Raw genomic sequence first — 25,100 nt, 5'->3', positions numbered from 1 at the left:
AGAAGGAGCCACCTGTGAGCTGTGCCTGCCAAGCACACAGGGAGGGGTGTGGTCCTGGAGGAGCCAGGCAGGGCTGGCAGCAGCTGGTACCAGTGTGGGGTGGCCGGAGCATAGGGCAAGAGGAGGTGAGGCAAGAAGGGGCCAGGGCTGGGGCTCTGGGGCTCCAAGGGCGTGCTAGCCACTGCCACTTCCCATCCTCCCTCAGACCCGTCCATCTGAAGTCCAGGCGGACTTCATGGAGCCATGAGCAGCAGGGAGAGCTGCGGGCGGGGGGGCCCAGGCGAACTAGGCAGGGCAGGGCCTCAATGGGAGGACAGAGACGGAGCAGAAGGAGACAGGCCAGTGGGCTCCAGGGCTGGGGCTGAGGCTGTTCTGAGGCAGGGGCCCAGGGTAGGCATTGTGAGCAAAGGGTGACGTGAGGGGCCCACCACATGCCTGTGAATAAACCAGCGAGTATTCCTGTCACCTGAGTTTGGAGACCATGTCCCCTGTGGGTGATTTTCTGAAGAGAGAACCCTGTGATTGTCATCCGCCTCAGAGCAGCTGTGACCCACCATGGTTGGTGTAGGTTCCCCAAGAGGGAACGATGAGGAGCTCTGGTGCCCAGGGCACCCTTGACACTGAACCTGGGCCCTGCCCTGACCCCACTCCCTGCAGACCCTGCGTGGGCCTGAGAGGGCTCTGCCCAGGCATGGTGACAGCTGGGTTCTCTGCTCTAGCTGGAAGATCACGAGTACAAGCCTTTGGACCCTAAAGACATCCGCCTTCCACCCCCCATGCCACCCAGCGAGAGGCTGCTGGCTGCGGTGGAGGCCTTCTACAGCCCCCCATCCCACGACAGACCCAGGAACAGGTAAGGGGCCCAGGTCGGTGGGGCGGGCAGGAGGCCTCTATCCCCTCTCCCAGCTCCCAACAGCCACACCTTCTGCCCAGGCTAGAAAATGTAGCTGTCCCTCAGGAGAAACTGCCCCCCTGCCCGAGTGACAAGTGTGTGTGTCACAGGCACAGCACACACGTGGCCCTCAGTGGAGGGCATTTTAATGGAGACACATCAGAAGAACTTAGGGAAGGTGTGGTATGGCGGCACGTCTCAAGCAGCCGGCTGCCACAGGGCCCTCAGCCCACCCTTCCCAGTGGTCACCCCTTCTTCCTGTGCCGGGCTGTAGGCCTGTCTACCCATGAGTCAGTGTTCCTGTTCCCCAGTTCCACAGACCATCAGTCCCCATCACCTCAGTGGAACAGCAGGGTGGCAAGGGCATGGGCACCAGAGGAGCCACTGGGCTGCAGGAGGACAGCCCCGCGGGAACCCTGAGCCAAGGTCTGCTGCACCCATGCTCAGAGCCCACAGCCACAGGGCCATGTACTCTCCAAGGTTCTGTGGATTAACTCCTGATGACTTTTCCACGAGTTCCTTGTGGGTGGGCGTCATGTGGTCACATAGGGAATGCCGTGTCTTACAGTGAAGGCTGGGAGCAGAACGGTCTCTATGAGTTCTTCCGAGCAAAAATGCGGGCCCGGCGGAGGAAAGGCCAGGAGAAGAGGAACAGGTAAAGCGCAGACGTCTGCAGTGGCCGGGCGGCCAGAGCCCACCACGTGCGATGGGAGGGTTTAGAGTAGACTCCAGACACGCTCAGCATATCCACCCTCACACAGCCTGTGCCTGTGGGGCGGTGTTTTCCACACGGCCTGAATTCGCACAGCAGCAGGCTCGGCCACACTGTTTAGGAACTTGATACCGCTGTGTGGCCATGGCGCCACATCCACAGCCACACCCTGCATCTGGGGTCGTCCAGGAACCTGAGGGCCAGGGTGGGCTGCCACAGGGGCACGCGATCATCAGGCCTCTCCCCACAGTGGACCCTCGAGGTCTCGGAGCAGATCCAAGAGTCGAGGGCGTTCTTCCTCCCGCTCCAACTCAAGATCCTCCAAGTCTTCAGGCTCGTACTCAAGGTCAAGGTCGCGCTCCTGCTCCCGCTCCTACTCCCGCTCCAGATCCAGGTAGGCAGAGGCTGCCGCAGGAGGGCAGTGCCCGAGGCCTCTTCCTGTGGCCTCCCCACGACGCCTGGCTGCTGCTGACCGTTGGGCACCCTTCCCTGCAGAAGTCGGAGCAGGTCACGCTCCTCGAGAAGCCGCTCCCGGTCCCAGTCACGGTCCCGGTCCAAGTCGTACTCCCCAGGAAGAAGACGCCGGTCACGGTCCAGGAGCCCCACCCCGCCGTAAGATCCTGTCTTAACTGCCGCGCTGGTAACGCTGGGATGCTGCAGTGCTTTGCTGTGAATGTGGAAACATTGGTGGTTAGGAGACTATGTTAGGAGTTAGGAGGCCGCCAGCATTAGCCCAGGGACAGTGGCACCCTCACCCTCACCACAGTAGTCACTTGGCAAAGCCTGAGGCGGTAGCTGGGGTCTGCTTTCTAACCACCATCGGGGTTCGAGGTGCCCTGCTCTCAATGCTGAGCGTGGGGTGGGGGCCAGCATCTGGAGCCCCCTTGTCTAGCTGAGACAGGATGAACGGGTAGAGACGCAAAATCTGCATACAGTGTCACCTGGCGACAGTGAGCATGCACGCAAGCTGCAGCTGTGAGGCCCTCATCACTGTCATTCCAATAAATGTCTCAGTTACTTCTTAAAAGAATAACCTGTCTCGATTTTAGTTCCTCTGCTGGTCTGGGTTCTAATTCGGCACCTCCCATCCCTGACTCAAGACTCGGAGAAGAGAACAAAGGCCATCAGATGCTGGTGAAGATGGGTAAGGCGGGGGAATGGGGAGGGCACGGGAAGGGTCCTCAAGCGTGCTGGACCTGGGAGTCGCCAGCGCTTTCTCTCCCTCAGTGCATGTGGGGATGGATGGAGTCAGGCCAGTTCTCTACCCATTTCCCATGTCTACACTGCGTGTCTGGACGTTCAGTCCCCCATGTGCACCCCCATCTGCCTCCGTCCTGTCGTGGTTGTGACTGTGCGTCTGTTTCCAGGCTGGAGTGGCTCTGGCGGCCTCGGCGCGAAGGAGCAAGGGATCCAGGACCCCATCAAGGGCGGGGACGTCCGGGATAAGTGGGACCAGTATAAAGGCGTGGGCGTGGCCCTGGATGACCCCTACGAGAACTACCGCAGGAACAAGAGCTACTCCTTCATTGCCCGCATGAAGGCCAGGGACGAGTGTAAGTAGGCGCCCATGCCGGGAAGCACCGCGCCGGTGGCTAGCGGTGCCGGCCGTGGGACCTTCCTGGCTGACTGGCAGTGGAAGATCACAGTGACAGTTCAGTTCTCACACTGTCTCCACTTGTGGAGAGCCACAGGAAGAGAAGGAAGACCAGCGCATGCCCAATGGGAACACCATGCTCCATGGCGTGGAGGGCACGGGCGCCACCCACAGACCACACCAGGAGGCGCTACAGCCACCAGGGCCCCAGGCTTGTTTCCCTGTACAGTGAAGCAAGAAACACAAGACCCTCCGCCCCGAGTAAGAATTCTTCACCCATGAAGGGATGGATGTGCATCTGCCCTACGTCAGATTGAAGCCTCCTCTTAGGCTCCAGGAGGAGCATGTGCAGGAGGGGTCGGCCTGGGCTGGGCCAGAGCCGGCGCCCCAGCTCTGTCCTCCAGCTCCCAGCGCCCACCAACCCTGACCCGGTTTCCCCTCGGCTGTGTAGGGACAAAGCTGAGGCCCAGTGCCATGACTGCCCGCAGATTGAAAAACAGAAACACAACGTTTTTGACTTGACTTGCAAAGTGAAGCAGGGTTTTCATTTTTACTCCCCTTGGTTTAGTTTTAGAAAGAATATTGACCTGAGAGGGGGCCCAGTGACATTCTGAAACCCAATTCTTCGAAGGCGTACTGGCCCTTAGTTCAGTTATTTTAGTTGTTTAAGTTGATATTTTTTTTCTGGAATGTAGCCATTTGCTGTTATCTGGGAAACAAGATTCTAACAGGAAACCAGCCTAAGACACTTCAGGTCGAGCGCTCCCTTGGAGTCCGTGCCCGTCGCATCCCCTGCTTGAGTTTCGCACTTGGAAGAACCCTGCGCCGGCTGGCGTGTGCTATGGCCCCGTCCCGTCCAGAGCGTGGAGCCCGACCCCAGCCAGCACCTCCCACTCCGTCATTTCATTTCACACCCCCGAAGGGAGGGGAGGCCAGGAGGGAGCTGCCCCTGTGGAAGCTGGTGGGAAGCTGGTGGGCAACTGCTGGGAATCGGCCACACGTGGTGTCCGTGGGCAGCCTGGCGCAATGCCATTCATTTGTACAAAAACATTTTTGAAAAATTTTCAATAAGATGCGAAATGCTCCAACTTTTCAACCCAACGTGATGAATATTTGATTTTGTTGTAGATTTCCTGTAGCTGTGAATTGTTAAAATGTATGATTCAGGATAAGACGTAAACACGTGCTGTTAGTAATTTCTTGTGGATTTCATTGTTTTGCCTTCAAATAAAGCCTTTTTTTAAAGACCTTTCTCCCACACGTGTGTAAGTCAGAGGTGTGCTCGGGCTGACTGAGGAGACGCATGTCCTGGTTTGAGCTGTGCATCCTGGGGTCACAGGCTTCGCCCAGGGGCTCACGTGGCGTCCCCAGCGTGCTGACCTGGTCCCATGTCGATATCCTCGAGCAGGGCTTCTGCCGTCCACCCCACCTTCTTCTGGCTCGCTGGGGTGCCAGGACCTGCCTGGGTGGAGCTGCTCTGCAGAGGCTGGTGGCCCCTGTCCTGCTGTGAGTAGGGACAGCTCCACTGAAACTATTTCCACTGGCCTGTGGTGTCATGGAGCTGGGCATGCTGCTGGGAGAGCTGTCACTGAGCTGGGATTTGGCTCAGAGGAGTCTGGGGCCCTCACCCCCAGCACTGCCTGCCCCACCACGGAACGTCACACCTGGATGCTGATGTGTGTGTGTGTGTCCCTCACCCCGGCACTGCCTGCCCCACCACGGAATGTCACACCTGGATGCTGATGTGTGTGTGTGTCCCTCATCCCGGCACTGCCTGCCCCACCACGGAACGTCACACTTGGACACTGATGAGCTCTGTGTTTGTGTGTGTGCACACTGAGTACACAGGACAGAGTACCTTTTGTTAGATGTCACATCAAGCTCCACCTGCTGGTGCTCACAGCTCCTTGTTCACCTCCTCCAGCGCGTCCTCCATGGTCAGCGGGGCAGGTCTGTGGCGCCTAATGTACTGTCAGGCAGAGGACAGACCACACCGTCACCATCGTCACCTCAGCACTCTGAGACAGGGTGCTGGAGGAGGGAGTGGAGCCGGCACCTGTCCGTAAAACCACAGGATGTGTGTGACAGGTTGGCACACGGGGCTGTGGTAACACTGAGGGTAGGGGGACACCCAGGTCAGCCCTGCGAGTGGGGAGCCCTGACAGAAAGGGAGGGGTGCCTGTGGGTGCCCTTGGAGTGGCTGAGATCAGGGAGAAGCGCCTGGAGCAGGCAGCTGGGAGCTATGGTGGGCTGCAGCCAGGTGGCACAGTCAGCTGGCTTCTGCCTGCATCGGATTGGCTGATGGACGCCCAACAGAGGCATGAGTTCAAAGCCCCCAGAGGGGTGCAATGAGCAAAGCTGAGACTGTAGAGACCCATGGGACTCACAGCCTGCCCTCTTCAGCAGATAAACCACAGGGAAACGAGAGGCCTGGCGTGCAGGGGACCCCGAGGGCGCAGTTCCAAAACGGCGTCCCCGAGGCACATAGGAGAAACGCCCAGCCTGCTTGCAGGCCCAGCATCGCTTTCATGGGGCTTCCTGAGGATCCCCAACCACTCAATGCTGAGAACTGGTTGCTGCTCTAGACTTAAGAGGCTCAAAGGACACATCAGGTAGTATGGACTTTGGATCTGGATTACAAAATTGGAACAAAACATACAACTTTAAATGAGACAAGCAGAAATCTCAACACTGGACATTCCTTGATACTTGGTAAATTTGGTTTGTGTATTATCATCGCATTATGGTTGGTTATTTGAGACAGAGTCTCGCTATGTCGCTCACTACAGCCTCAACCTCCCCAGCTCAAGTGATCCTCCCACCTCAGCCTCCCAAAGAGCTGAGACTGCAGGCACACACCACTATGCTCGGCTAGTGTTTTTGTATTTTTTGTAGAGATGGAGTCTTGCTATGTTGCCCAGGCTGGTCACGAACTCCTGGGTTCAAGCGACCCTGCCTCAGCTTCCCAAAGTGCTGGGATTACAGGAGTGAGCCACCATGCCTGGCCTTGAACATCACTTGTTAGAAATAAACATTGAAAAATTTGTATATAAAATGTTTAAAGCAGGGGGCGGTGGCTCACGCCTATAATCCCAGCACTTTGGGAGGCTGAGGCGGGTGGATCACCTGAGGTGTGGAGTTCAAGACCAGTCTGACCATCATGAAGAAACCCTGTCTCTACTAAAAATATGAAAAATTAGCTGGGCATGGTGATGCACACCTGTAATCACAGCTACTCGGGAGGGTGATTAACTTGAACCCAGGAGGGGGAGGTTGTGGCGAAGCGAGATGGTACCATTGCACTCCAGCCTGGGCAACGAGCGAAACTCAGTCTCAAACAAAAAAAATTCATAAAGTTTATAAATAGATCACCATAAAGGACTGTGTATAGTATTACGCCTTTTTCTTTTTCTTTTTTTTTTTTGAGATGGTGTCTTGCTCTGTCGCCCAGGCTGGAGTGCAGTGGCACGATCTCGGCTCACTGCAAGCTCCGCCTCCCGGGTTCACGCCATTCTCCTGCCTCAGCCTCCTGAGTAGCTGGGACTACAGGCGCCCGCCACCTCGCCCGGCTAGTTTTTTGTATTTTTAGTAGAGACGGGGTTTCACCATGTTAGCCAGGATGGTCTCCATCTCCTGACCTCGTGATCCACCCACCTCGGCCTCCCAAAGTACTGGGATTACAGGCGTGAGCCACCGCGCCTGTGTAACGCCATTTCTATAAAGAAATTTGCGGCCAGGTATGGTGGCTTGCGCCTGTAATCCTAGCACTTTTTGGGAGGCTGAGGCGGGTGGATCATCTTAGATCAGGAGTTCGAGACCAGCCTAGCCAACATGGTGAAACCATGCCTCTACCAAATATACAAAAATTAGCTGGGCATGGTGGCAGTCACCTGTAATCCCAGCTACTCAGGAGGCTGAAGCAGGAGAATCACTTGATCCCAGGAGGTACAGGTTGCAGTGAGCCAAGATCACGCCATTGCACTCCAGCCCAGGAGACAAGAGCAAAGCTCCATCTCAAAAAAATTAAAAAACAGAAATATGCATACTACTGTTCATACAAAAGTCTGAATGAGTATATATATCAAGTTGGTAATGGTTATCTCTGAAATTAAGAAGGAATTGCAGGTTACACATCTCTGTAACAAGATTTTCAGGAAACAGGCACGTAATTTTTGGTAATCAGATAAAAAAAAATTTTTTTTGAGGCAGAGTCTTGCTCTGTCACCCGAGCTAGAGTGCAGTGGCACGATCTCGGCTCACTACAACCTCCACCTCCCAGGTTGAAGCAACTCTCCTGCCTCAGCCTCCTGAGTAGCTGGGACTATAGGCGCCCACCACCATGCCAAGCTAATTTTTGTAGTTTTAGTAGAGACGGGGTTTCACTATGTTGGCCAGGCTAGTCTCGAACTCCTGATCTCAAGCGATCTGCCCGCCTTGGCCTCCCAAAGTGCCGAGATTACAGGTGTAAGCCATCGCCTCCGGCTGGTAATCAGATAAAAACTCTTGGCCGGGCGCGGTGGCTCAAGCCTGTAATCCCAGCACTTTGGGAGGCTGAGACGGGTGGATCACAAGGTCAGGAGATCGAGACCATCCTGGCGAACACGGTGAAACCCCGTCTCTACTAAAAAAATACAAAAAACTAGCAGGGCGAGGTGGCGGGCGCCTGTAGTCCCAGCTACTCGGGAGGCTGAGGCAGGAGAATGGCGTGAACCCGGGAGGTGGAGCTTGCAGTGAGCTGAGATCCCGCCACTGCACTCCAGCCTGGGCGACAGAGCGAGACTCCGTCTCAAAAAAAAAAAAAAAAAAAGAAATGAGGCCCCTCCACAGGGACAGAAGGCGATGGCCCCACTGCATCCCTGCAGCCCTGGGCTGAGCGCTGGAGCCCAGTCCCCTGCCCACATCCCCTCGGCCAGCATCTGAGAGCTACCGCTCCCCTACCGCCCTGCCCCTGCCCGTGGGAAGCTGCGCTCACCTCTTTGGCTTCCTCCAGGGTGTGGTATTGGAAGGAGTCCGCGTCCAGGGAGCGCAGGAGGGAGGCGTGCAGGTGCCGGCTGGCCTGGATGAACTGCTGCGTCAGGCTCAGCTGCTGCTTCAGCACATCATGGAGCGCCAGCACGGCCGGGCTGTAGGCGGTCAGGGCTGCCCCAGCTCCGCATCACTCGGTGGCTTCACCAGGGCCCCACAAATTCTGCAGCCCCCCTACTGCTCAGGTGCCAGGCTACCTTCTGAAATCTATTTGTTTTTTTCTGGAGACAGGGTCTTGCTCTGCCACCCAGGCTGGAGTGCAGTGGTGCCATCACAGCGCACTGCAGCCTCCAACTCCTGGGTTTAAGCAACGGTGGCTCACGCCTGTAATCCCAGCACTTCGGAAGGCCGAGGCAGGCGGATCACCAGCTCAGGAGTTTGAGACCAGCCTGGACAACATAGTGAAACCCCATCTCTGCTAAAAATACAAAAAAAATTAGCCAGGCATGGTGGCGGGCACCTGTAGTCCCAGCTACTTGGGAGGCTGAGGCAGGAGAATCGCTTGAACCGGGAAGACTGAGGTTGCAGTGAGCCAAGATCACACCACTGCACTCCAGCCTGGGTTGACAGATCAAGACTCCGCCTCAAAAAAAAAAAAATTAAAACTGAAAAGGGAAAAAAATAGTAGGTACCAGATGGACTCCTACGTGTATCATAAGCCTTTGGTGGCTCCACTGGACTCGGCAAAGACTAACCTCTCTAAGCTGGCTGTTGGGGCTCCTTCCTCATGCCTCAGGCTGAACTGGAGCCTTTCTGAGGGCCACACAGACTCAACCCAGGAGGCAAGGGACATGTCTACCCAGGCTGTGCAACTCAGTATCAGTCCAATAAATGTCTTCAGGGGAAATAAACTATGGCTTATTGATGTAATGCCACCAAGGAGAACACACAAAAGTGGCCTTGTGCCAGGTGGGGTGGCTCATGCCTGTAATCCCAGAACTTTGGGAGACTGAGGTGGGCAGATCATTTGAGGTCAGGAGTTCGAGACCAGCCTGGCCAACATGGTGAAACCCTGTCTCTACTAACAAAAACCAGCCAGGCATAGTGGCGCATGCCTGTAATCCCAGCTACGCGGGAGGCTGAGGCAGGAGATTCACTTGAACCCGGGAGGTGGAGGTCACAGTGAGTGGAGGTCACGCCACTGCACTCCAGCCTGGGCAACAGAGCAAAACTCTGTCTCAAAACGAACAAAAAAAGTGGCCTTGTTGGGGTGCAGGGCACACAAGCATCATTCTTCACCCTCTTGTTTTATGGGACATTGGTGTCCCTCTGCAAGAGACAGAAGGTTCAAGGGCATCCACACCTTTTCTCTCCCCATGGCAGGTGCCCATGGCTGCAATAATCCCTGTCCAATGGAGCCCTGGAAGCCAGTATGCAAGGGGTGCCACCCCTCCAGAGCGGGTGTGAACCTGCAGGTGAAATGAGTCCTGTAAAATGTGACAGGAAGGATCCCCCAAGCCGGGCTGTTACCTTCTATTGCATCCGCGCTGATAACATGATTGGCGATGGGTGTCGGGTCCACGTAGGCACCTCCCAGGGCAGGCCCCATGGCTGCCATACCGGCCACTATCTCGGGGACAAAGAGAGGGGTAAGCAGACAGGACACAGAGAAATGACTTTCAGGTCCACAGATACGACCCTGGAATAAACTACGTGAGCTTGTTTTTTCCTCTTTCTGAAGGTGATTGCCACTCTTGCATTTTTTTTTTGGTTTGAGACAGGGTCTTGCTCTATTGCCCAGTCTGGAGTACAGCGGCATGATCACAGCTCACTGCAGCCTCCTGGGCTCACGTAATCCTCCCATCTGTCTCCCAAGTAGCTGGGACTACAGCTGCGCCACCACGCCTGGCTAATTTTTAAATTTTTTTGTAGAGACAGGGTCTCCCTATGTTGCCCAGGCTGGTCTTGAACTCCTGGGCTCAAGCAATCCTCCTGCCTCAGCCTCCAAAAGTGCTGGGATCACAGGCGTGAGCCACCATGCCCGGCCCTTCTTTGCTTTTTTTACCCTCTTTCCCTTTCAAATATTTCCCACGGCTGCCTCCATTTTTCTGTTAGGTTTTCTTGGCTCAAGGCACAGTCATCCCAGCTGGGTGCAGTGGTGGCTCCGGCTCACGGTGGCTGGAGTCGAGAGCAGTGGAAAATGTGCTTTCCCAGCCTTTCTTCTAAGGGTCACTGTTGACCTTGGGATTTTGTGTGTCCCCTGGGCTCTGAGGCCAGCGTGCTTATGGCTGCTGTTTTTTATCTCTCCTTTCCCTGTCAGGCCTAGTCTAGGAGAACAGCCTCGCCAGTGTTTCATGAAAGCAGCCCTAAATTGCCAAAAATACGGACAGAAACGCAGACAGACACGAACAATTCTGAGCCCAGATCCCAGGTTGAAAATGCCATTTAACACCTCCAGGTGATTTTACTCAGTCAGTGTGACTGACTTTCCTTCCTGAGAAACAGACACCAGTCACCCCTCTCCTCAGGGGAGGGGTCAGTCAGGCTGATGTTCGGTGAAACCCCCAAATCAAAACAAATAGATCCAGTGAGAATTACGTCGCTTTTCTTTTCTTTTTTTTTTTTTTTGAGACAGTCTTACTCTGTCACCCAGGCTGGAGTGTAATGGCACGATCTTGGCTCGCTGCAACCTCCACCTCCTGGTTTCAAGCGATTCTTGTGCCTCGGCCCCCTGAGTAGCTGGGACTACAGATGTGCGCTGCCACACCCGGTTAATTTTTGTATTTTTAGAAGAGACGGGGTTTCACCACATTGGCCAGGCTGGGAATTACATCATTTTTCACATCCAGTCTACTTTGTCAAGAGCCATATGGATGAGAAAAGAGAGATTGAAAGGGAATGTTTATTAGCCAGGCACCTCTAGTCCCAGCTACTGGGGAGGCTGAGGTGGGAGAATTGCTGAAACCCGGGAGGTGGAGGAGGCTGTGGGCCAAGTGCGCACCACTGCGCTCCAGCCTGGGCAACAGAGCAAGGCCCCATCTCATAAAATAAAATAAAATAAAATAAATAAAATAATAACATGGGAATGTTTAAAAGAATGGGGCCTACCAGCAAGAGCCGAGACTGAAGCCGGGAATGAAAGAAATGTCTGAAGGCCAGGCATGGTGGCTCACACCTGTAGCCTCAGCACTTTGTGGGGTCAACATGGGCAGGTGGAAGGATCACTTGACCCCAGGAGTTCAAGACCAGACTGGGGAACATAGGGAGACCCTGTCTCTACAAAAAACATTTTAAAATAATACAGGGGGCTGAGTGTGGTGGCTCACACCTGTAATCCCAGCACTTTGAGAGGCTGAGACAGGCAGATCACGAGGTCAGGAACTCAAGACGAGCCTGGCCAGCACGGTGAAACCCCATCTCTACTAAAAATATAAAAATTAGCCGGGCACGGTGGCGCATACCTGTAATCCCAGCTATTCAGGAGGCTGAGGCAGGAGAATCGCTTGAACCCGGGAGGCGGAGGTTGCAGTGAGCCGAGATTGCACCACTGCATTCCAGCCTGGGCAAGAGAGCAAGACTCCATCTCAAAAAAAAAAAAAAAAAAAAAAAGATACAGGGCCGGGCACAGTGGCTCATGCCTGTTATCCCAACACTTTGGGAGGCTGAGGCTGACAGATTGCTTGAGCCCAGGAGTTTGAGACCAGCCTGGGCAATATGGCAAGACCCTGTCTCTACAAAAAAATACAAAAATTAGCCAGGCATAGGGGTGCATGCTTGTAATCCTAACTACTCGGGAGGCTGAGGTAGGATCACCTGAGCCTGGGGAGGTTGAGGCTGCAATGAGCTGTGATTAGGTCACAGCACTCCAGCTTGGGCAACACAGCAAGACCCCATCTCTAAAAACAGAGTGAGAGAGAGAGACAAATGTCTGGAAAGTCACCCAGGGTGTTCATTCTCCAGGACAAAGGCATCCTGTGCACTGCAGGGTGTGGAATAGCACCCCGGCCTCCGCCCAGCAGATGCCAATAGCATTCCCCACCCCGAGTTGTCACAACCAATAATGTCTCCAGACCCTGCTGGAGGCCCCCGTGACAGAATCATCCTGTGGGAGCTGCTACCCTAGTCCTTGATTCTGATCCTTCTGAACGCTTCAGGGCTAGGAAGACATCGGGACACACCAGGGCAGCAGCCCCTCGTCCATGGAAGAGGAAATGGTGAGCCAAGGTCCCTGGGTGATTTTTTTTTTTTTTTTTTTTGAGACAGAGTCTCATTCTATCACCCAGGCTGGAGTGCAGTGGCATCATCTCAGCTCAGTGCAACCTCTGCCTCCCGGGTTCTTCTCATGCCTCAGCTTCCTGAGTAGCTGGGATGACAGGAACACACCACGACAGCCAGCTCATTTTTGTATTTTTAGTAGAGATGGGGTTTCCCCATGTTGGCCAGACTGATCTTGAACTCCTGACCTCAGGTGATCCTCCTGCCTCGGCCTCCCAAAGTGCTGGGATTACAGGTGTGAGCCACCTTGCCTGGCCAACCCCTCCAGGTGATTAATAACAAGAGCCCAGATCTCGGGAACCTGAGCTCTCCCACGTGTCTCCCAGGATGCTGTAAACCACACGCTGAGCTCCTGTCCGGGCTGCCCCGGCCCCCGCGGGCCCCAGTGCTTACCTTTGGTCCACTCATAGGTGAAGGTGGGGTCCGGCGTCTGCACAGCTGTGTCCTTCACAAGCACCCTTGTCACGTGCCTGCCCGACTTTTTCCTAGCCTCGGCTGTTTGTGGAAGGTCTGTCTTCACACTTGAAGAGGATTCAGACAGAGCGTCCAGTGTTCTGTCAAGAGACTCCTTGGAACGGGCCGTTGGCTCAGATGCCGTCAGACTTGGAGAGTTTTCAAAATCCTCAGAATAAGCTGGGCTGACTGTGTTCACCACGGGGGCTTCAGATGGTGGCTGCATGCTGGAAATGCTGTCCTGCTGGATGGCAGGAGCCGAGCTGGCACTGAGATGCTCCGAGACCTCACTCTCATCCCCCTCTGCAGAGGCGGCCTTTCCCTGTGATGCCCAGCTCCTCGCCTGGGCCTGCCTGGGGGCATCCGGCCCAGCAGACACCTCAGCTCTGAAGATTTTGCCAGCTGTTTTCTCTCTCTGAGCACTTTCCTCCTAAAATGAGGAATGGCAGAGGTGGCTGGGAAGCGAGTTTGTTTTTTTTTTTTTTTTTTTTTTGAGACGGAGTCTCGCTCTGTCGCCCAGGCTGGAGTGCAGTGGCCGGATCTCAGCTCACTGCAAGCTCCGCCTCCCGGGTTCACGCCATTCTCCTGCCTCAGCCTCTTGAGTAGCTGGGACTACAGGTGCCAGCCACCATACCCGGCTAGTTTTTTGTATTTTTAGTAGAGACAGGATTTCACCATGGTAGCTAGGATGGTCTCGATCTCCTGACCTTGTGATCTGCCCGCCTCAGCCTCCCAAAATGCTGGGATTACAGGCGTGAGCCACTGCACCCAGCCAGAAGTGTTTTGGAAAGATCAACATGCTAGGAACACCGTACTCCTAGGAGCTGGGGACCTCCGGCACTCCCGCAGGCAAGGGGGACAACACCAGCTCCTCATCAGGTGTGGGCATGGAGTATTCTAAACAGAACTGTGGCGTCTTCAGCACGGGATGCCTATGGGGCTGCAGGAAGCCTGATGGGGTGACGCATGCTTAGGTGGCACATGGATGGCATTTAACATTTCATCATGGACTTAAGGACTTTAGGTGGCTGAGGCGGTAGGATCCTTTGAGTTCAGGAGTTCAAGACCTGCCTGGGCAACATAGCAAGACCCTATCTCTATAAGAAAAAAAATAAAAATTAAAAAATTAAGTTTCGGCCAGGCACGGTGGCTCATGCCTGTAATCCCAGCACTTTGGGAGGCCAAGGCGGGCAGATCACCTGAGGTCAGGAGTTTGAAACCAGCCTGACCAACATGGAGAAACCCCGTCTCTACCAAAAATACAAAATGAGCCAGGCGTGGTGGCACATGTCTGTAATCCCAGCTACTCGGGAGGCTGAGGCAGGAGAATCACTTGAACCCAGGAGGCAGAGGTTGTGGTGAGCCAAGATCGCGCCATTGCACTCCAGCCTGGGCAACAAGAGTGAAACTCCAGCTCAAAAAAAAAAAAAACATTTCATCATAGACTGATGAAATGTTAGGTGGCTGAGGCAGTAGGATCCTTTGAGCTCAGGAGTTCAAGACCTGCCTAGGCAACATAGCAAGACTCTCTCTCTATAAGAAAAAAAATAATTAGGCTGGGCGCGGTAGCTCATGCCTGTAATCCCAGCACTTTGGGAGGCCGAGGCGGGCAGATCACGAGGTCAAGAGATCGAGACCATCCTGGCTAACACAGTGAAACCCCGTCTCTACTAAAAATACAAAAAACCAGCCGAGCGCGGTGGCAGGCGCCTGCAGTCCAAGCTACACGGGAGGCTGAGGCAGGAGAATGGCGTGAACCCGGGAGGCGGAGCTTGCAGTGACATTGCGCCACTGTACTCCAGCCTGGGCGACAAAGCAAGACTCCGTCTCAAAAAAAAAGAAAAGAAAAGAAAAGAAATCATTAAAAAATTAAGTTTCATCATGCCTGGGGGCAATGGCTTACACTTGCAATCTCAGCACTTTGAAAGGCTGAGGCAGGAGGAATGCTTGAAGCTAGGAGTTCAAGACCAGCCTGGACAACCTAGCCGGTCTCTATCTCTACAAAAAATAAAAAATTAGCCAGGCATGGGTGCATGCCTGTAGTCTCAGCTACTCAGAAGGCTGGGTAGGAGGACTGCTTGAGCCTAGGACATTGAGGATGAAGTGAGCTATGATCCCCCAACTGCATTCCAGTCTGAATGACAGAGTGAGACCTGTCTCAAAAATAAATAAATTGGGCTAGGCAGGGTGGCACATGCCTGTAATCTCAGCACTTTGGGAAGCTGAGGTGGGTGAATCACCTGAGGTCAGGAGTTTTAGACCAGCCTGGCCAACATGGTGAAACCATCTCCACTAAAAATACAAAAATTAGTGGAGTATGGTGACGGGTGCCTGTAATCCCAGCTACTCAGGAGGCTGAGGCATGAAAATTGCTTGAACCCAGGAGGTGGAGGTTGCAGTGAGCTGAGACTGTGCCACTGTAGTCCCAGCCTGGGCAACGGAGCGAAACTCCATCTCAAAAAAATAATAATAAGGCCGGGGGTGGTGGCTCATGCCTGTAATCCTAGCACTCTGGGAGACCAAGGCAGGCGGATCATGAGGTCAGGAGATCGAGACCATCCTGACACGGTGAAACCCCATCTCTACTAAAAATAGTTAAAAAATTATCCAGGCGGCCGGGCGTGGTGGCTCACGCCTGTAATCCCAGCACTTTGGGAGGCCGAGGCGGGCGGATCACGAGGTCAGGAGATCGAGACCATCCTGGCTAACACGGTGAAACCCCGTCTCTACTAAAAATGCAAAAAATTAGCCGGGCGAGGCGGCGGGCGCCTGTAGTCCCAGCTACTCAGGAGGCTGAGGCAGGAGAATGGCGTGAACCCAGGAGGCGGAGCTTGCAGTGAGCCGAGATCGCGCCACTGCACTCCAGCCTGGACGACTAAGCGAGACTCTGTCTCAAAAAAAAAAAAAAAATTATCCAGGCATGGTGGCGGGCGCCTGTAGTCCCAGCTACTCAGGAGGCTGAGGCAGGAGAATGGTGTGAACCCGGGAGGCAGAGCTTGCGGTCAGTTGAGATTGCGCCACTGCACTCCAGCCTGGGCGACAGAGCGAGACTCTGGTCTCAAAAAATAGTAATAATAATAATAATAATAATAATAATAATAGGCCAGGTGCAGTGGCTCCCACCTGTAATCCCAGCACTTTGGGAGGCCAAGGTGGGCGGATCACTCGCGGTCAGGAGTTCGAAACCAGCCTGGCCAACATGGTGAAACTCCGGCTCTACTAAAATATACAAAAATTAGCCAGGCATGGTGGCAGGCGACTTAATCCCAGCTACTTGGGAGGCAGAGGCAGGAGAATCATTTGAACCTGGGAGGTGGAGGTTGCAGTGAGCTGAGATCGAGCCATTGCACTCAAACCTGGGGGATAAGAGCGAGACTTTCTCAAAAAAAAAAAAAAAGTTAAAAAAAAATAATAATAATAATTTTTAAATTAAAATGTCATCACTATGCATCACAACACATGTATCTGACAGTGCCGGTGGCCACCAGCACAAAAATCACAACAGGGAGTGTGACTGGATACAGCGGGTGAAGTGCTGCCTCCGCACAGATGTTGTCAAGGGCGGCTTAGGTGGGATATGCTTTAATCACCGGCTAACCAAGGTGGCTTCATCCTGTTAGCACCTAAATCAGGGTCGCTCACCTACTGCACTCTTGACATCAGGGGCCACAGCATTCTTTGTAGTTGGGGGCCACCCAGTGCATTCCATAATATGGAGCAGGGTTCCTGGCCTCCACCCACTCACAATGCCAGTTGCACCTGTCACCCACCCCCTAGTCATGACAGCCAAAACGTCACCAGACATTGCCAATGTCCCCTGGGGGGCAGAGTTGGAAACTATAGGCCTAAATGAAACATGACTTGCTTTTCCACATAAGAATCGACATTGGGCCAGGCATGGTCGCTCACACCTGTAATCCCAGCACTTTGGGAGGCCGAGTAGGGAGGATTGCTTGAGCCCAGTTTGAGGACGGCCTGGGCAACATAGTGAACCCTTCTCCAATTTTTAAATTTTTAAAAATTTTTTTAAAAAAATTTTAAAGCCAAAAACAATCGACAATGAAAAATGACTTTGTTGTACTTACTTCCTGTTCCAAATCGGAGTTCTCACTGACAGCTGGAGACAGATCGCCAAGCGATAAAATATTTATTCTAAACTCTGTAATTAAAGAATTAGTATAGCATTTGAATTTACTCCTTTATTTACTCCATAATTTTTTTTAAATCTTACAAATTTCTTTCTTTTTTTTTTTTGAGATAGAGTCTCACTCTGTCACCCAGGCTGGAGTGCAGTGGCACGATCTTGGCTTACCACAACCTCCATCCCCCAAGTTCAAGTGATTCTCTCACCTCAGCCTCCTGGGTGGCTGGGATTACAGGTGCCTGACACCTTGCCCAGCTAATTTTTCTATATTTAGTACAGACAAGATTTCACCAATTGGCCAGGCTGGTCTCGAATTCCTGGCCTCAAGTGATTTGCCTGCCTCGGCCTCCCAAAGTGCTGGGATTACAGGTGTGAGCGCGGCCGGCCTAATATCCCACAAATGTTTAGAAAGATATGAAGACATGCAGTCCCTGTCCTCCAAAAACCAGCCCAAGGGTCCACACACCTTTTCTCTATAGGACAAGGCAGGGCAGTGGTTCACACCTATAATCACAGCATTTTGGGAGGCTGAAGCACAATGATCGCTTGAGCCCAAGAGTTTGAGACCAGCCTGGGCAACATAGTGAGACCCCATCTCTACAAAAAAATTAAAACATTACCCTGGCATGGTGACATGCACCTGTAGCCCCAGCTACTCAGGAGGCTGAGGCCAGAAAATCTCTTGAGACCAGGAGTTCAAAGCTGCAGTGAACAATGATCACACCACCGCACTCCAGCCTAGAGCACAGAGAGACCCTGTCTCTAAAAAATAAAATAATCCACCCGGCGTGTTGCCTCACACCTGTACTCCCAGCACTTTGGGAGGCCGAGGCGGGTGGATCACGAGGTCAGGGGATCAAGACCATCCTGGCTAACACGGTGAAACCCCGTCTCTACTAAAAATACAAAAAAATTAGCTGGGCGTGGTGGCGGGTGCCTGTAGTCCCAGCTACTCGGGAGGCTGAGGCAGGAGAATGGTGTGAACCCAGGAGGCGGAGCTTGCAGTGAGCCGAGATCACGCCACTGCACTCCAGCCTGGGCGACAGAGCAAGATTCTGTCTCAAAAAATCATCATCATCATCATCATCATCATCCTCCTCATCATCGGGCATGGTGGCTGACGCCTGTAATCCCACACTTTGGGAGGCAGAGATAGGCGGATCAACTGAGGCCAAGAGTTCAACACCAGCCTGGCCAACATGGTGAAACCTGGTCTCTATTAAAAATACAAAAATTGGCCGGGCGTGGTGGCTCAAGCCTGTAATCCCAGCACTTTGGGAGGCCAAGACGGGTGGATCACGAGGTCAGGAGATCGAGACCATCCTGGCTAACACGGTGAAACCCCGTCTCTACTAAAAACTACAAAAAACTAGCCGGGTGAGGTGGCGGGCGCCTGTAATCTCAGCTACTCGGGAGGCTGAGGCAGGAGAATAGCGTGAACCCGGGAGGCAGAGCTTGCAGTGAGCTGAGATTTGGCCACTGCACTCCAGCCTGGGCGGCAGAGCGAGACTCCGTCTCAAAAAAAAAAAAACAAAAAAAAAAAAACAAAAATTAGCCAAGTTTGGTGGTGCGCACCTGTAGTCCCAGCCACTCGGGAGGCTGAGGCAGGAGAATCGCTTGAACCTGGAGTCGGAGGTTGCAGTGAGCAAAGATCACGCCACTGCACTCTAGTCTGGGTGACAGAGCAAGGCTCCATCTCAAAAATAACAATCATAATAAATAATAATAATAACAATGATACAAAATAAAAGGCTAGCTGGGAAATTTCCAGCTTTTGGGGATAGATTATCTGTTGTGACTACTCAGCTCCACTATCACAGTGTGAAAGCAGCCATAGACAATGTGTAAAGGAAGGAGCATGGCTGCCTTCTGAGAAAGCTTTCTAAAGACAGAAGACAGTCTGGGCGCAGTGGTTCACGCCTGTAATTCCAGCACTTTGGGAGGCCAAGGCGGGCAGATCACCTGAGGTCAGCAGTTGAAGACCAACCTGGCCAATGTGTTGAAATCCCGTCTCTACTAAAAATAGAAAAATTAGCCGGGTGCGGTGGTGGGCGCCTGTAATCCCAGCTACTCAGGAGGCTGAGGCAGGAGAATTGCTTGAATCCGGGAGGCGGAGGCTGCAGGGAGCCAAGATATGCCATTGCACTCCAGCCTGGGCAACAAGAGCAAAACTCTGTCAAAAAAAAAAAAAAAAAAAAACAGAAGACAGGGCCAGGCGCCGTGGCTCACACTTATAATCCCAGCACTTTGAGAGGCCAAGGCGGGCAGATCACGAGGTCAGGATTTCAAGACCAGCCTGACCAACATGGTGAAACCCCGTCTCTACTAAAAATACAAAAAATTAGCCAGGCGTGGTGGTGCGCACCTGTAGTCCCAGCTACTCGGGAGGCTGAGACAGGAGCATCGCTTGAACCTGGGAGGCGGAGATTACAGTGAGCCGAGATCGCGCCACTGCACTCCAGCCTGGGTGACGGAGCGAGACTCTATCTCAAAAAAAAAAAAAAAAAGACAGAAAATAGGCCTACTAGCCCCTGATCCAGACAGATTAGCAGCTGATCAGAGTGCACTGTTGGAAGTTGCTGAGAAGTACGCATGTGGTGTAAGGGGTGGGAGGTGGCAGGGCACCCAGCCAGCTGGGGGGAAACAGGGGGAAGATTGTGGAGCAGGGGCAGACCTGAGACATGGCCCCAAAGCATCCTATGTTGTCATTTACAGCAAGTTAATAGACTGTGAGTTCTGAAAAAAAGAGCTCTAATATATATAGATACATACGTAGTACAGCAAGTGAAAGGCACTGCAGAACCTTAGGGTGGAGGCCAGTGTCTGAACCAAGTGTGTGCCGGCACCCAGGAGTGTGGGGTTCTCTGTGGAGACTCTGGTGCTCCAACAGGTTTTTGGGTTTAAAAAAGTTTTTTTTTAGAGATGGAGTCTTGCTCTGTCACCCAGGCTGGAGCACAGTGGTGTGTTCACAGCTCACCGCAGCCTCCAATTCCCAGGCAGGCTCCAATTCTTAGGCTCAAACGATCCTCCTGCCACAGCCTCCCACGTAGCTGGGACTACAGGTGTGCACAACCACACCCAGTTAATTTTTGTATTTTTTGTAAAGACAGGGTTTCACCATGTTGCCCAGGCTGGTCTCAAACTCCTCCTGCCTAAGCTTTCCAAAGCACTGGGATTGCAGGCATGAGCCACCAGGCCTAGCCTCCAACAGCTTCCAACAGGTTTAAATTGACTCCAGAGATGAGCTGGTAAGCCAGGTGTGGTGGTTCACGCTTGTCATCCCAGCATTTTGGGAGGCCAAGGCAGGCAGATCACCTGAAGCCAGGAGTTCAAGATCAGCCTGGACAACACAGTGAAACCTGGTTTCCACAAAGAGTACAAAAATTAGCCCAGTGTGGTGGCACACACCTGTGGTCCCAGCTGGTCAGGAGGCTGAGGCAGGCGGATTGCTTGAGCCTGGGAGGTAGAGGCTGTAGTGAACCATGATCATGCCCACTGCATTCCAGCCTGAGCGACAGAGCAAGACCCTGTCTCAGAATTAAATAAATAAATAAATAAATAAATAAATAAATAAATAAAGATAGCACAAAAATCTGACTTGGCCCCTCAACCAGACAAGAAAGTTGGAAAGCTGAGTGTGTGATGTGACTCAAAATACCCTGCCTGTGGCAATGCCCCATGACCACTGCATCGGGGGCTCTAAAGGTGGCCCCACCCTTCCTGCCCAAGGTACTGGCTTTGCACGGGGACCGGGATTACCGTCGAGGCTGTTATCAGCACCTTCTGAGACCGGCTCATCCACAGGCTCAGCCTCACTCCTTCCAGGGGAGGACGCAAGCTTGACGTGCCCCATTCTTAAAGACGCTGATTTTGAAAAGGCGCCTGTGATGGAAACTGACGGCGTGTGGGAGGTGGTGTCACCGGACACGTGACTCTGTGGGGAGTCTGCTCTTGAGTGAGCGCTGTGAACGGTTCTCTCTACTGCCAGGGAGGTTGGCAGGTGTGATGTCTGAGACGGCTTTGCGCTGGAGAGTTCCACACTGGGCACAGTAAATGCTCTCGGCTGAGATGGGACCTGATATAAAACACTTGAAATTAACAAACTTATGACAACTAAGGTTTTTGTGGGGTTTGTTTGTTTGTTTGTTGTTTTTTCAGACAGGGTCTCACTCTGTTGCCCAGGCTGGAGGGCAGTGGCTCAATCATAGCTCACTGCAGCCTCGACATCCTGGGCTCAAGCGATCCTCTCACCTCAGCCTTCCAAGCAGCTAGGACTACAAGCATGGGCCACCACACCTGGCTGATTTTTTGTTTTTTTTTTTTTGGTAGGAATAGGTTTTGCCATGTTGCCCAGACTGGCCTTGACCACAGCTGAAGCATCTACCCAGTTAAGCTTCCCAGAGCCCTGGGATTACAGGTGTGAGCCACCATATCTGGCCGGTACCTAAGTTCTTATGGTTCGACAGACAGTGCAATTAGCGGGGAGCATGAGACCAACACCGCAGGGATCACGTTTTTCTCTTACTGCATCCCCTTTCTCTCTTCGTTTCTGAAAGTCACGGTACAGTATTTAGGTAAGATAATGTTGGAAGTAGAAAATATTACACCAGGCTGGGCGTGGTGGCTCACGCCTGTAATCCCCGCAGTTTGGGAGGCTGAGGAGGGCAGATCACGATGTCAAGAGATCGAGACCATCGTGGCCAACATGGTGAAACCTCATCTCTACTAAAAATACAAAAATTAGCCGGGTATGGTGGCGTGCACCTGTAATCCCAGCCACTCGGGAGGCTGAGGCAGAAGAATTGCTTGAACCAGGGAGGCAGAAGTTGCAGTGAGCCGAGATCGGGCCACTGTACTCCAGCCTGGCGACAAAGCGTCGCAGCTACTTGAAAGGCAGAGGTGGGAGGATCACTAGAGCCTGGGAGGCAGAGGTTGCAGTGAGCTGAGATTGCACCACTGCACCCTCCAGCCTGCGTGACAGAGCAAGAACCTGTCTCAAAAAAAAAAAAAAAAAGCTGGGTATGGTGCCTCACGCCTGTAATCCCAGCACTTTGAGAGGCCAAGGTGGGTGGATCATCTGAGGTCAGGAGTTGGAGACCAGCCTGACCAACACAGAGAAACCCCGTCTCTACTAAAAATACAAAATTAGCCGGGCATGGTGGTACATGCCTGTAATCCCAAACTCAGGAAGGCTGAGGCAGGAGAATTGCTTGAACCCGGGAGGTGGAGGTTGCGGTGAGCCGAGATCACACCACTGCACTCTAGCCTGGGTAACAAGAGTGAAACTTGGTCTCAAAAAAAAATATATATATATATATATATAAAAAATAAGCCAGTCACCGGCTGGGCATAGTAGCTCATGCCTATAATCCCAGCACTTTGGGAGGCTGAGGCGGGCAGATCACCTGAGGTCAGAAGTTCGACACCAGCCTGACCAACATGGATAACGCACATCTCTACTAAGCACAGAAAATTAGCAGGGCGTGGTGGCGCATGCCTATAATTCCAGCTACTTGGGAGGCTGAGGCAGGAGAATCGCTTGAATCCGGGAGGCGGGAGGCGGAGGTTGTGGTGAGCAGAGGTTGCGCCATTGCACTCCAGCCTGGGCAACAAGAGCGAAACTCCGTCTCAAAAAAAAAAAAAAAATTAAATTAATAAAAATAAATTTACCAAAAAAAAAAAAATCTTACCGAAAATAGTTTTCTTTCTTCTTCCTCACTGACGTTAACACTGCTGAAGCCTTGACTCGTCTTTTTTTCTCTAGAAGAGTCCATCAAGCTTCCTAGCAACACTTTCATTTCTTCTTCGTCACTGTCTGGAGAATCAAATGTTCTAGCAGGTTCTTTCTGTTTGGGGGTTTGCAAAGTCCTCTCTTTCCCAACAGGTGCTTCAGGGGATATGTTTTCAACAGATGGTTGTTTCTTCTTTAGAAACCTACTAACCTTTGGGTTCTGTGCATTATTTTCGGTGACAGGAAGTTCACGGGCTTGATTCTGGGAAGTTTTGTCTGTGTTCTGGGACGCAAGTTCGATTGCACCCCGGGAGAGGATTCTGTCAGCTCTCTTTGGAAGACTGGCGTTGGTGGTCGTTGAGTCAGATTCTGTGTCAGACAAATTCCTCTGCAGCTTCCGATTCATGATCCGGGTTTCCAGCTGGGCCAGCTTCCTGAGTGCGGCATTGGCTCGGACCCTGGAGTCAGTGGTGGGCGGTCTACTTGAGGCAAGGCTGGGTCCACTCCCCAGTACAGGGTTCTCTTTTAGGAGTAAGTGTTTCTCACCTAGAGTTTGGTTTCTTTTTAGAAATCTGCTATGACCAGGTGCTATTTTGGTAAGATTTCTACTGATCTGGAAGTTTCTGATTTCTTCCATTGTTGAATCTTCTAAGGAAGTGTTACTGAAGTCACCAAAAACATCGCGTATGGGACAGCTGGCTTTCCTTGCAGAAGCCATTCTGTGGGGGAAGGGGAGACAATTTTGCATAAGAGTACCTGCTGTTTGGGCCGGGCGCTGTGGCTCACGCCTATAATCCCAGCACTTTGGGAGGCCGAGGCGGGTGGATCATGAGGTCAGGAGATTGAGACCATCCTGGCTAACATGCTGAAACAATGTAACTATCCATTAATTAGTGAATGGATTACAAACTATGGTCCATCCATACAGTGGAATACTGTTCAGCAATTTAAAAAACAAATACTAATATCATAGCATGCAGGAATCTCAAATACATCATATGAAGGGAAAGTAGCCAAGCCGGGCCCGGTGGCTCATGCCTGTAATCCCAGCACTTTGGGAGACCGAGGCAGGTGCATCACGATGTCAGGAGTTTGAGACCAGCCTGACCCACATGGTGAAACCCCATCTCTGCTAAAAATACAAAAATTAGCGGGGCATGGTGGCGTGCGCCTGTAATCCCAGCTACTCAGGACGCTGAGGCAGGAGAATTGCTTGAACCTGGGAGGAGTTTGCAGTGAGCTGAGATCACGCCATTGCACTCCAGCCTGGGTGACAGAGCGAGACTCTGTCTCAAAAAAAAAAAAAAAAAGTAGCCAGACACTAAATTCCACACACCCTATCATTTCATCTATAAGAACTGTCAAGAAAATGCAAACCAATAAACTTAGAAAGCAGATCAGGCCGGTGCTGTGGCTCACGCCTATAATCCCAGCACTTTGGGAGACCAAGGCTGGCAGATCACGTGAGGCCAGGAGCTCGAGATCAATGTAGCAAACATGGTGAAACCCCATCTCTACTAAAAATACAAAAAATTAGCCAGAGTGCAGTGGCATGATCACAGCTCACAGCAGCTTTGACCTCCTGGACACAAGCAATCCTGCCTCCCGCCTCAACATCCCGAGTAGCTAGGACTGTAGACGCGAGCCACTATACCTGGCTAATTTTTTATTTTTATCTTTTTTAGAGATGGGGTCTTGCCATGTTGCCCAGGCTGGTCTGGATCTCCTGGCCTCAAGTGATCCTCCCGCCTCTGCCTCCCAAAGTGCTGGGATTCCAGGCGTGAGCCACCACACCCCGCCTGACGCAAAGTTCTAAAGCTGGATGAACTGGATGATGGCGACGACTTCACAGCTTTGTAGATTTACTAAAAATAACGGAGTCGTCAGCTTAAAAGTGGCGAACACTATGGTATGTAAATAAAGGCTCAACAAAGTTGTTAAAAACCAACAAACCAAAATTTGAAAACCCTGGCGCCCCTCAGACCATCCTGCTCTTCTCCCCAGCTATGAAGCGACCCGCCCAGGACCACGCTCCAATAGACTCCAGGCAGGGAGACTGAGGCGCGGGACCATCCTGCAGCTGCCCAACCAGCTCAGCCACGGAGAAGGCCCCATTTCCCCGTATCCCCCTCGCGAGCCCGGACGCCCAGCCAGGTCACCTCCCCACCAGCCCTGCCGACCTCCTCCCACGCCGTCCATTCGCAGAGGCAGCCGCCACATTCAGGCCTGAGGGACCGGTTGCCCTGAGCAACAGAGCCAGAGCAGAAGAGACTACATCTCCCGGCAAGCACCGCGTCCCGCAGACCAATGGCGTCCCGAATCACAATCGCGAGG

General features: G+C 52.8%; 2 protein-coding genes across 3 annotated transcripts in view; one reads left to right on the top strand and one right to left on the bottom strand.

The window, feature by feature from the left end:
• CHERP (calcium homeostasis endoplasmic reticulum protein) overlaps window positions 1–4,450 on the top strand; it is a 25,059-nt gene extending 20,609 nt beyond the window's left edge. The window contains exons 12-17 of the mRNA XM_025366153.1: window positions 720–853; window positions 1,461–1,547; window positions 1,855–1,998; window positions 2,100–2,216; window positions 2,654–2,748; window positions 2,972–4,450. Coding sequence (XP_025221938.1) covers window positions 720–853; window positions 1,461–1,547; window positions 1,855–1,998; window positions 2,100–2,216; window positions 2,654–2,748; window positions 2,972–3,165 — 771 coding nt within the window. The 3' untranslated portion in view covers window positions 3,166–4,450. The remainder of the gene's footprint in view (window positions 1–719; window positions 854–1,460; window positions 1,548–1,854; window positions 1,999–2,099; window positions 2,217–2,653; window positions 2,749–2,971) is intronic.
• On the bottom strand, window positions 1,004–25,100 carry C19H19orf44 (chromosome 19 C19orf44 homolog). Of its 2 annotated transcripts, XM_025366154.1 has the most exons (9): window positions 24,947–25,100; window positions 22,726–23,485; window positions 20,795–21,110; window positions 16,977–17,050; window positions 12,832–13,321; window positions 9,694–9,789; window positions 8,171–8,337; window positions 5,057–5,167; window positions 1,004–2,271 (listed from the first exon to the last, which is right to left on the bottom strand). In XM_025366154.1, exons 2-8 carry the CDS (start codon window positions 23,482–23,484, stop codon window positions 5,096–5,098), a joined length of 1,974 nt encoding a protein of 657 aa, XP_025221939.1. In that variant the 5' UTR covers window position 23,485; window positions 24,947–25,100; the 3' UTR covers window positions 1,004–2,271; window positions 5,057–5,095. The 2 variants fall into 2 exon arrangements, with proteins under 2 accessions (XP_025221939.1, XP_025221940.1); XM_025366155.1 differs by lacking the exons at window positions 1,004–2,271; window positions 9,694–9,789 and adding an exon at window positions 3,717–4,337.

The sequence above is a fragment of the Theropithecus gelada genome, chromosome 19, assembly GCF_003255815.1.
Source record: "Theropithecus gelada isolate Dixy chromosome 19, Tgel_1.0, whole genome shotgun sequence".
Lineage (NCBI taxonomy): Eukaryota > Metazoa > Chordata > Mammalia > Primates > Cercopithecidae > Theropithecus > Theropithecus gelada.
This window is presented reverse-complemented; position numbering and strand designations above follow the sequence as displayed.

Coding starts and splice junctions, on each gene's coding strand:
- C19H19orf44 (XM_025366154.1), bottom strand. CDS start 23,484: ATGGCTTCTGCAAGGAAAGCCAGCTGTCCCATACGCGATGTTTTTGGT. Junction 8,338..9,693: donor CAGCGCGGATGCAATAGAAG/GTAACAGCCCGG, acceptor GAGCTGGGGCAG/CCCTGACCGCCTACAGCCCG. Junction 5,168..8,170: donor CCCTGGAGGAAGCCAAAGAG/GTGAGCGCAGCT, acceptor TCTGCCTGACAG/TACATTAGGCGCCACAGACC.